The following is an 11,277-nucleotide window of genomic DNA, read 5'->3' as shown; positions in this document are numbered from 1 at the left end:
CATCTCATCGGCTACCTCTTCTCTTATATTTATATTGATGAGGAAAAACATTACACACCCTATCTGTAATCCTAATCTCTTAATACCCTATCTCTTTATGTTACATTTGTGATTAAAGGTGTCTTTTGATGAGCTATACCAAAATTAATTTAAACAAGTTTTATTTATATAAAAACACTAAGTTGTGTACTTACATTTTCTAATCGTAAGTGTTTTAATATACAACGGGTTTTCTTGTTATATGTTTGTAGTGTGTTTCTATCCCGCGCTAAATTACTATAAAAGAATAATATTAAATATTATGAATTGATAATTATAAATTTGTCTTTAAAAGCATTTTTATTAACCAAGTTTTTTTCTCTTTACAATATGTTATTGATTTAATCGATGGTTAGAACTTGTCATTTGGACATAACAATCTAGTTGATGGAGATAAGTAGGTTGTAGTTAGAGGGGTTATTGGAGGTAGTTGGTTAGAGTGGATAATTGGAGGTTGTCCAGTTATTTGAGCGATGGAGGTGGTTGTAAGAGGACGTGATAAATGATTGTTAAAGGTGGCCGAAAAAGGAGCAATGATAGACAATGATAACCATGGTTGAAATGAGGTAGGGGATTAGAATAAGAGTATTTTAATTTAACCGTTTTATGTAGTATATGAATTAGAGAGAAATTAACCATTAGATTGAGAATTTGTATGGATGGTCCAAAATAGGAGAGGAAAATGAGATTTGCCTCATTTTTTGAAAAAGAGGTCTTTTTAACGTGTTACTGACGCTAAAATCTGGATTAAATTACCAAAATGAAACCCATGTTGTGGGTTGACCTTTCACCCGCTCTCCTCTCTTCTTCGTCGCTATTCTTTCTCATCCTCTCACTTCCTTTCCTCTCTCAAGTTCACTCTATATTCTTGTTTTTCATTTTTCCTCCCTCACGATCTCGTTTTCCTCTCTCCTCTCTCCTTCATCACGTTCCATTACTTAGAACTGTCATTCATGCTATAATATGCATGATTGTAGTTATTATTTGTGAACTTTTATAATGAAAGTTTGAGTTTGTCCCTAAGTCAAATATGTTAAAACAAGTTAATTGGAGATAATTTTACTTAAAATGTTAATTGTTGATTTGTTGCTGATTTAACTGGTTTTTCGCTGTTTCTGGAGATTCTTTCTATACGATGCACTAGCAGAAGTGATGTGCCAGCATAAAGAAACCCAAAATCTTCCATATTGGTGTTCAATCAATTATGGTTGCTATTATCTAAGTCAAATCAGTTATTCCCACACCTAAAATAAACGATTTGCAACCATGATTTTAGATCTTCCCCAACTATGCTTATGGTTATTCCAACTACTCTCTTATCTTTTCCTTCTCTTTGTTGATTTTAACGAAAAATTTGGTAAGTTAACTTGATTACTTACTTTTAGTAAACTAGTGGAATTCTAGTGTTGTGAAGGCTAGAATGTGAACAAAATTCACAAAGAAATATGAGACTAAGTCTAGGAATAGGAAAAGTCATATCATCTTAGGAATAAGAGACACTTATATTAAATAAACTAAGTTTTAGTTAATCTAAGATTTGGCTACACACGGGAACATTAGGTAGTAACTGCTTACAGCTCCTAAAGGAATTTGATACAAGATCAAATAGGTGTAAGATTTCTGTCCATGCATACTTCACTACCTTTGTGGTGCTACCCTAACATCACGATTGTTGTAGGGCCTAAAAAGTTGAAACATTGTTTGTCAGCCCCTGTTCAATCATATCATTGTTTACTGTTTTAAATTGCATTCCAATCTATTCACAAATTCACTTTGGTTACCTTCGCTCTCATCAAGTCAAACCCATAAACAATTTAAATTATTATAACCATCATGGGTTGGCCTAGTGGTAAAAAGGAAGACATAGTCTTAATAACTAAGTAAGCGGTCATGAGTTTAATCTATGGTGGCCACTACTTACATAGGAATTAATTTCTTACGAGTTTCCTACATATACCCAAATGTTGTACAGGTGGGTTGTCCCATGAAGGTTGAAAAAGAAGAGAAGGTTTTTACTATAGCGAAAAAAAGACACCACACACAATTAGCTCCGTTTACGTATTCAAATCACTATAATGTCAACCAATTTTTAAGTCTTCAAGTAAGGAGCGTGAAAACATTTTCAAAATATAGCAAAATTAATCAAGTGCATGCCTAAACCTTTTTTTTCCTAAATAGTTTTCATTATTTTTGTTATTCATGACAATAATTCCCCTTGAAGTATCATAACTAACCCTTCGACTTAAAATATTTAAAATCAATTTGATTATTGGAATGAGAATAAAATCAATTGAAATTAAAAAAAAAAAAACATATACTGATGTTCTACTAAAATACACATTTTATTATTTTTCACTTATTTAAACCAATGACTACATAATATATGCTAATAGAATTTGAAGGGAAAGAAGAAAAAAAAAAGGTCAATTTTGGACTTCTACATTTGATTTAATCAAGTTGCATCAAATTTGTAATCTAAACTTTCAATTCACCTCAATATCTTTGATAAATGATTTGTAATTTTAATGATCAGCTCATTTAAAAACAAATCTCCTGTCTCTTGTATGTCCAATTTAAAAGAAAGTCGTAAATTTTGACAAAGTTATTCAATGTTAATTTTGAATTGTAGAATATTGGTTTGAAGCTCGAATTCTATGTTATCTAGTATGATATAAGAGTTAATCAAATTCAAATGGGTACTATGCATGTCAAGGATTCCGATTATATTAAAAAAACTTAGAAATACCACCCTTTTTATAAAATAACTAAATTACTCATTTAATTGTCGATTAATTTTGAGATGAAAGTCCGTATTATTTAATAACCTTTCAATTGAGGTAAATATAAAATTGGAAACAATAGAGAGTGTTTATTGAAAGCCTCCCATTTTGGAGGCTCAACCAATAGACAAACTACTTGAGCAATCCCCACATGATAAGGTCTCTATCTTTCTTTCTTTAATTTCCTATTCAATAATTCAACCTTACACCATTTATAGAAAAATATGTTTAGAAAACAACTTTCCTTTTTACCCTAATTGTTTTGATATTTCTATAATGAATTTCTTCTTTGATTTATAGAAGTTTTTTATGTGATGCTTTTCTTTAGACCTACCTTTAGTCTTTCACAATTTTAATGTTATTTACGTCAATTTAGTTGGTGTATATTTTAAATATTTCAATCAATATCTCTATTATGTCTAAATTATCTTTGACCTTTTACAAACATTGCAAAAACTACTTTTGACTCGTAAATCTATTATAATTTTGAGAAAAATTGAGACTTAAATTGAGTGTGAATAATCTTGAAAATGAAAGTTACGGATTGAATAATGTTACATCGTTTTAAAACATCGTTGTACACATTTGTTTCAAGTCTCAATTTTCATTTAATATTTTCACTATTAGAATATGAAGAGTGAAGGTCAATAATAATAATAATATTGTAATCTTTTTTAATGAACAAATGAATAATACTTTTGAAACAATTAACCAAGTTTAAGTGATTTTTTGTTTTGTAATATGGTATTTATTATATATACATATATATATATGTATGTATGTGGTAGATGATCATGAGAAATGAACTATTGTGTTGTGGTATCATCTCGGTTTAAATTTGTGTTATTACTATTGTTACTATTATTATTTTAACTATGTTACGAGGGGAACTATTCTAACGTATAAGATTTTGATATAAAATAAAAAAATGTTTTATATTGATTAAGTTCTGTTTTAAGGTCATGTTAGCCATTTATTTGATTGGTATAATAATGATCTAATTTGATTATTGGCTGATAGTAGGGATTAGTTTTTCTTTTTCATATATATATAAAACTTTATGTCATTTTCTATTTAATTGATTTTTTGGGATGCATTTTAAATTTTAAGTAATTTTTATGAATAGGAAAAAAGAAGAAGAAAGAGAAGCTATTTTCACATTAGAAAAAACTAAAAGGAATAAAGAGCATTTAAAACCTAATTCAAGATTGGTGAACTAAAAAATTGAGGATTTCATATTGAAAAAAATGAAGGACCTCGTAATATTTATAAAATAAAGGAAAATATACTACTTCTCTCATTTTCAATTAATTTTGAAACGAAACCTTAAGTTTATTAAATAAGGTATCAAAACATATCACGATTTGTGGTGCTATATAATTAAATACGATTTGTGGTGCTATATAATTAAATAATACTTAGGTACATTATACGTCACATACCAAACTTTTCTTACTTTTTTTTTAATTTTTATTTGTTTGTGTATTATATGTGATTAGAGTATATTAGATATATATCTTGAAATGCATCCAATGTATTGATTGCTCTTACAATTAAGGGTAAAAAATGATTGATAATTGTTTAAATGGTTTATAATTAGGCTGTGAGAGAATATCGCCCTCTTTAAGGAGATTTACAACTACCGGTTTGGGGTTTAGGGATATCAAACCTTGTGTTTTTTGTATCACTTTATTTGATGTTTTTAGAAATGTTGTTAGCTTGTGTGTATCTTGTTTATGTGGTGTGTGTTAGATAGATATAAACCCATCTTTTCCATAATGAACTTTAGATCTTCAATAATACTTACCACAGAAACAATGTAATAATTTTCTGATCTTTATTAATACATTTCTTGAATTTACATTTTTCTTCTTTGTAGGGATCGATGACGACTCAGACAAAAAGGAAACTCATAAAAGTTAAAATGTTACCACAATTTCTTCTGAACCAAAATTATAACTTTGAGGAAATAAAAATGAGTCAATTATGTACTTATATATAGGCACTTAAAAATTATTTAAAACTAAATAATTCCTTTTAGGAAATTTATTTTCTTTACTCTAAATTGGTCTTATAATAGTCTACCTTTTACTCTCTTTGTTATTTAACATTAAAAATACAAGTTTAGTCTTATCTACCTTAATTTTATAAAATAAAACAAGATTAAAATAAATATGTAAGACTAAAATTGAACATAGTTTGCACTCTAGGATCATAGATGTCTCTGCTAAAACAAATCTTATTATTATATTTGTAGAAAAACAACAATTTTCCATAAATATATTTAATAAATGTATTATTTATACTCTTTCATTTTCTTTTGTTTAATGATGTGTGTATAAATGTGTTGTTAACAGTACTTTCATGTTCGAATATAACCTCATACTTTTGAAGAAATTGATGCATCACATTAGTATAAAAAGCACGTGAAATGAAAAAAAAATGTCTAAAATGTTGAAAAGAAAACTAAAAGGGACAGATACAAATTAAAAACAGACTTTATTGCAAAAGTTAGATGATGAAACCATTACACAAATATTAAATATATGGTTTAAAAGTTACTGTAAGACATACCATAAAAATTCCTAACCCTAAAGTAATTCCATGCTTTAATATTCAAACTTGTGTTCATATTAATCTTTTGATTGAGAATAGAACGTATTAAAATTTAAACTATATTTAAATTAACGTGTAACTAATTTCTATTTCCAAGTAGATATTGATATAGTCCACTCTGTCCACACTAAATGAAGTTACCACCAACCATTTCTTTTAACAAATTTGGAGAGTGAAAAAATACATAAAAATCATATATGTAGTAAGAAGTAATTGACACCTGCCGATTAAATGTCACTTCACTTTGGAATAGGATCATTTAATGTGACTAATAATTACTATGCAGACGACTATTTACAATAATGTAAAGACTATTCGTTAATAGATGAAGATACATGGACTGTTTACAAGAATGTATATAGGATTATAAGACTATTAATTGATAGATGAAGATTCAATACAAAGATGGATACTACGAACTCCAACCTCACCAAAGGTTGTCCAACTTAGGATTGCTTATTCGCATAGTGACTTTAGCCAATAAGCTACTAAAGTGAATGTATGCACCTAGATATCATTTCTTGTTCGAATATGACTATTTCTAAACAGTGTGACGCTTACTAAATTCTAAAACATGAGAGTGGAAACCAACAAGAACCATGTGCATATCAGTAAATGAATTTTGTACATGTTCTTCAAAATCTCCCTTCTAACCAAAAAAAGCAACTTTGGCTTAGCTACCATTTTCAAATTGAAATTATTTCTAACCATTTTGGGGAATCCATCATCCATACACTTACGAAGAATCCGAATCATATTTTGAGAAAGAAAATACGAGAAATACACAAAACGGAACAACCAACAAAGCTCCAATCTTAAGCAAATCTTCAGTTTCCTTCGTAATCGCTCCAATTCTAGACCAATCTCCGCTATACCTAATCATTCCAAACCCTAATTCGACTTCAGTTTCAGTCAAAACAAAAATAAAACAGAGCAATTCTCAAAATCGAAATTAATTAGAGGTGAAATTTTCGTACCCTGCATCGACGAACCCTAATCCGAGGACCGAAACGACAGATCGGGCTAGAAGTGGATTTGATACTCTCAGAGATGGAAATTTGAATTGATTTGGTTGGGTTGAAGAAGCGGAATCGGAATCGGAGTCTTGTGTACGTTTTGCCGACGTGATTCCGAATTTTCTGCCATTATTGTTGTTCAAAAGGGGATGAGGTACGGGGGAGAAACCGATGAAGATAAAACTTGAATCTACCATCGCCATTGCCAATTGAAGTTAAGACAGTTATGGAAAATCTGAAATGAATGCCTGTGGAAATGAATTACGGCCGCATCCTTTTTCCATTAGAAACAGAGAACAAGTGGGGGGGTACGAATTCTACCATTAAATTTTTAAGGGAATTACAGATTGAGGAATTATGGTAAACAGAAAGAAGAAAATATTTACAAAATATGCACTAAAATTTAAACAGCACGAAAAGCTTTCTTTCTCTAACTTCTCTTCTCTTAAGCAGTTTTATCATTTTAGATTTTTCACTCTTAACAAACTCTCTTGCTAACTTCTCTTCTCTATAATTGTCTTTTAAGTGATTTAGAGTTATTTAATATATATTTAGCAATCTTTTTTGTTATTTCGTTTCATCTCGTACCTATCTGGTCACTTTTCATGTTGAAATTTCTAACTCAAAATCATTTTATATTTGACATTTTGAGATATGTCTGAGATTAAAAAATAGCTAAAAATCTCCATCAAACATGATGTAAAATCACTATAAATTTTATAAAACAAGTATAAAATTTGATTTGAAGTTGTGTTTAAAAGTTGGAAGATGTTTTGACATAATTATTAGAAATTGGGAGTTTTACTTTATTTCAATTGTTGACCTAGTCCAAAGCCCATGACTTGACTCCAATTAGAACTCAACTTGTAGCAAAGAAAGATTCAACCCCTTCATTTTTGTACCCCTAAAGATACATATACCCGTTGACAAAATTATTTCACTTGATGGCATGTTTCAATGAATGAACCCCAACACAATGCCGTAGATTGTGACCATGATAAAATGAAATCAATTGCATAGAAGGATTTCCTTTTTATACCCCAAACTTTGCAGAACCAAGATCAAGCTCTTGCTTAACTTCCCTAAACAACATCAGGCTATGAGAAAATAAACTTCAATCAAAACAGGATATGTTATTGAGTGATAAAACATCATATTCGTGTGTGATAGAAGAAAGAGAAGGAATCTTGGTCGCTGCTTCTGTTTGTTCGTACGTTGTGCACCACCGTTGAAGCTCCGGTCATACTTGTCAGATGAAAGTTGCAATCGTCGGTATTTGAGAAGCAATCCACGATGGAAAAAGAGAAAAAACCACTCGTAGACTTTTATCAACCTTTATCAATGATTGATCGTAAGGATTTTGTCGCCTAAATCCAAACCCAATACTTCACCGAATTATCCATAAGAGTTAGTCTTAGTGACAAGATTAAGTCGAACAAAGAGAGCACATCAAATTTCTCAATAAAATAATTTCCAACCCGAAGGTAACCAATGTGGGTTATAATGGTTTGTTGCAAATTAAAAATTTGCGAAATTAAATTAAGTAAACAATCAATATGAGAATACTTAGCTTGTGTTGTCACTACATTTTCCTCCCAATATATTTGTTCATCAAACTCACATCACAAGACTTAACTTATACTTTCATCTCACCAATTCAATTAAAGAAGCTAATCAGGTTGTCCTAAATAACTATTTAGTTTAACCTAAGAAGATGAAGAGCATGCTTGTTCGAGTTATCCTAATTACATTACAATCTAGGGCATGTTAGGTAAAACATATAACTTTCAAATGCCTAGCTAATGGTTCAATTGATTCAATCCTTAGTTGATTAGATCAATACAAATCTAATTTAATTAGCAAGCGAACCTAACTTATTGCTTCTTGAATGGATAAACATACAATCAAGTGTCACAAATTGCATATTAAATCAAAACAAACACCACACATTCACAAGCCTACTTAATATGATTTAATCTTATTAAAAGAGAATCAAGTCAACGTTACAATGTAAGATTTAATTAAAAAAACTCACAAACTCATGAAGTAGGAAAATAATCCTAACAAACTCAAGCTAGAGATGATTACCTTAGCCCATAATTGACACATGGAAACCATTTATTTGATTATAGAAAGAAGATAGAAGTACATCTCAAATCTAATGTTATGAAGGGGTTAGGTCAAATGGTTATATGCTTAGAACAACCACCTAGATAAAAGTTATGGCCTAAAAACGTATCTACAACAATTCTGAATTAAATGATAGATTTCGGTCTTCAAATATTTAACAATTATTTTAATATATACATATGTCGGTTAAACTAAATTCATGTTTATTATTATTAAGTCGTTTCTTGTTCAAATATTTAGGGTTAAATTAATACATATTTGAAAATATAAGATAAATAATTATCGATTATTGTACAACAACTAAGTATTTTTTTTTTAAATATAATCTTTTTAGTCAATATTTTTCTCTCTAAAAATATATTTTTTTGTTTTATTATTATCTTTTTAAAATTAAGAAATCGATAAATGAATAAAATCGCTTCACTTTATCCGAACAGCAGGCCAAGTCTGAGGCTCGTAGAGATTGGTAAGAAGAAGAGAGTCGAGACGCTTCGAAACTTCAGAAGCTATGGCATCTGCTTCAATGGCGGTGTCCTTTGGTCTTAGGTTCTCCCCACTCTGCTCTCGCCCATCATTTCGCGTCTCTCATACTTCCGTCGGGATTGCTTCTGTCAACAAGGTCAATTCCTTGAAGCTCAGTTCCTCCCACAACATTTCCGGCTTTGGATTCAATTCCCTTCAGAAGCCATCTCACATTTCTCCCACTTCTCAAATTCGTACTCCTTTCACTGTTTTCGCTGCTAAAGGCTACAAAATGAAAACACACAAGGTCCCTCCACCACTCTCTCTTCTCTATATTTTTGTATGGTTAAATTCTGGTTGGATTCTGATTAATTTGAAGCTAATTTCAGTCTTCTAGATAGTTTGAACATATTTTGTTGTTTATTTCAAACGAATTTGTATTATAATACGAGAATGGCATGTTGAATTTTAAACCCTTTAAATCACCCAATTCTAGACGCTTACTGAATGAGCTAATAGCATTATGAATTGTTGAACAATACGCCTCTGTCTTCTCTGTTTTTACTGGGATTTTCCCTGTTCATTTTGATTTTATTGTTTTGTGTTACTGTTTAGGCTTCGGCGAAGCGATTCAGAGTAACGGGTCGGGGGAAAATCGTTCGGAGGAGAGCTGGAAAGCAGCATTTGCTGTGCAAGAAAAACGCAAAGAGGAGATTACGGCTTTCCAAAATGGTATGTCTTCTTTATTTATTTTAATGTTCATGATTCTTTATTTGTTATGCTGCATTTCTAAACTTAGGTCCTTGAGTTTTTCTGGGAAAAGATTTATATAAATGGTCATAACTTAGCCAATGTAGCCACTACTTTCAATCCCTATGATTCTTCTCTAAGTTATCTACCAATTTCCCTCTCTTAAATGCAAGTTATCAAAGTAGTTATGTGAAGAATCTTACCGAAGTTGGAATGTACTTCCTCATTTGATTCAATCCCGATCATATTGTCAGCTAATAACGTGCATTCCAACTCAATTAACTTTGTATTGGAAGTATGATCTAATTTGAAGTTATTCATCGGTTGTCATGGTCTGTTCAGACAATAATCCCCAGAGCTATCATTGATGGTGATCTTGAAGATTTCACAAAGATCATTTAGGAAACAAGTTTTGTTTCGTTTTGTGCCCAAGACCTTGTCCAGGAACCCCAAGCACAAGAAAATATAGCTTCGAGCATACCTTTAGTTTTGGATCTTCAAAATTTTTTACACTAGCTATAGTGTTGATTGGTTTTTTATTGGTTGCTTCCGACTCCGAAATGGATAACCAATTGAGGGGGGGATATAAAGGGTACAATCTTCTTCCAACCTTGAACATTTTGAAGGGAGAGGTTCAAGAGACAAGATGACTTTTTGCCTATCACTTTCTCAGTTGATTTCTTGTAGTTGGAGTAATGGCTTACTCTGTAGATGCTTATGAGAGCATTAAAAGCAGTTCCTTATGGCCTTTTGTTCAAATCTGATTCCATCTTGATTGTTTCTGTCTGGTTTAGTCTGCTGATTTTCCCTGAGCATATAGACGTTTTGCGTTTTTATCATGTAGCATATGGTTAGTGAACTCTTAGATCAACAAAATACTTCACCTAGGAATTCCTTTTATCAACAATATTCACACATAAGATTCTGATACAAACACAAACTTCCTTGATACACAATGAACTGACCGTCCTATTCAGCCTCATCAATTGCCGAAACAAAATGAAGGTAAGAAGGTAAGAAATCCAACAAGGAAAATGATTTTGGTCACTTGTTTTGTTGAATGATGACCCCTGGAAAATTCTCATGCAGTTGTTCTATGTCTAGTTATGTTACTCAGTGTTTTCTTGATTGGTTTGTCTTAACACAGCACCCAGTGAGCCGGAGTGACTATGATAATGTGATTGGTGCTTTGCCGTACTTGAAGGTGAATAGGCAGGCCCAGTAGAAGTGATGTTGGGATCTTGCCTGTACTTAACTTCATTTTGTAACCAAATGATTTTCAATTTTCCAGAACTCATCAAAGGGCAAAGTTTGATTGGTTAAAAATATTATTTGTTCTATTTATTCCCTCAGTTGATAATGGTACCTACTACCTTCTTTCAGTTCCCTTCCTCTATTGTTGGCTATTCTGACAGGCTACAAGATGGAGCTTATTTCTTCCGTAAATTATGAGTACCTGAGAGGGTTCAAGCCCATATGGAAAA

At 31.1% G+C, this 11,277-nt stretch overlaps 2 protein-coding genes across 2 annotated transcripts; one reads left to right on the top strand and one right to left on the bottom strand.

The window, feature by feature from the left end:
* Positions 1–6,010: 6,010 nt before the first annotated feature.
* Positions 6,011–6,890, bottom strand: LOC101206545 (hypothetical protein). Its single transcript, XM_004146619.3, has 2 exons — positions 6,413–6,890; positions 6,011–6,310 (listed from the first exon to the last, which is right to left on the bottom strand). Exons 1-2 carry the CDS (start codon positions 6,652–6,654, stop codon positions 6,172–6,174), a joined length of 381 nt encoding a protein of 126 aa, XP_004146667.1. The 5' UTR covers positions 6,655–6,890; the 3' UTR covers positions 6,011–6,171.
* A 2,106-nt stretch (positions 6,891–8,996) lies between these two features.
* LOC101206791 (50S ribosomal protein L35, chloroplastic) lies at positions 8,997–11,277 on the top strand. The gene is made up of 3 exons (XM_004146620.3): positions 8,997–9,350; positions 9,659–9,775; positions 10,941–11,277. The coding sequence occupies exons 1-3, from the start codon at positions 9,090–9,092 to the stop codon at positions 11,016–11,018; spliced, it is 456 nt and encodes a 151-aa protein (XP_004146668.1). The 5' UTR covers positions 8,997–9,089; the 3' UTR covers positions 11,019–11,277.

Source organism: Cucumis sativus, chromosome 1 (genome assembly GCF_000004075.3).
Source record: "Cucumis sativus cultivar 9930 chromosome 1, Cucumber_9930_V3, whole genome shotgun sequence".
Lineage (NCBI taxonomy): Eukaryota > Viridiplantae > Streptophyta > Magnoliopsida > Cucurbitales > Cucurbitaceae > Cucumis > Cucumis sativus.
This window is presented reverse-complemented; position numbering and strand designations above follow the sequence as displayed.

What these genes read in the sequence shown, in the direction of transcription:
- LOC101206545 (XM_004146619.3), bottom strand. Translation starts at nt 6,654, where the DNA reads ATGGCGATGGTAGATTCAAGTTTTATCTTCATCGGTTTCTCCCCCGTA. An exon ending in TTAGGGTTCGTCGATGCAGG is followed by an intron (nt 6,311 to 6,412) that starts GTACGAAAATTT and finishes TGGAATGATTAG; the next exon opens with GTATAGCGGAGATTGGTCTA.
- LOC101206791 (XM_004146620.3), top strand. Translation starts at nt 9,090, where the DNA reads ATGGCATCTGCTTCAATGGCGGTGTCCTTTGGTCTTAGGTTCTCCCCA. An exon ending in ACAAAATGAAAACACACAAG is followed by an intron (nt 9,351 to 9,658) that starts GTCCCTCCACCA and finishes GTTACTGTTTAG; the next exon opens with GCTTCGGCGAAGCGATTCAG. An exon ending in GATTACGGCTTTCCAAAATG is followed by an intron (nt 9,776 to 10,940) that starts GTATGTCTTCTT and finishes GTCTTAACACAG; the next exon opens with CACCCAGTGAGCCGGAGTGA.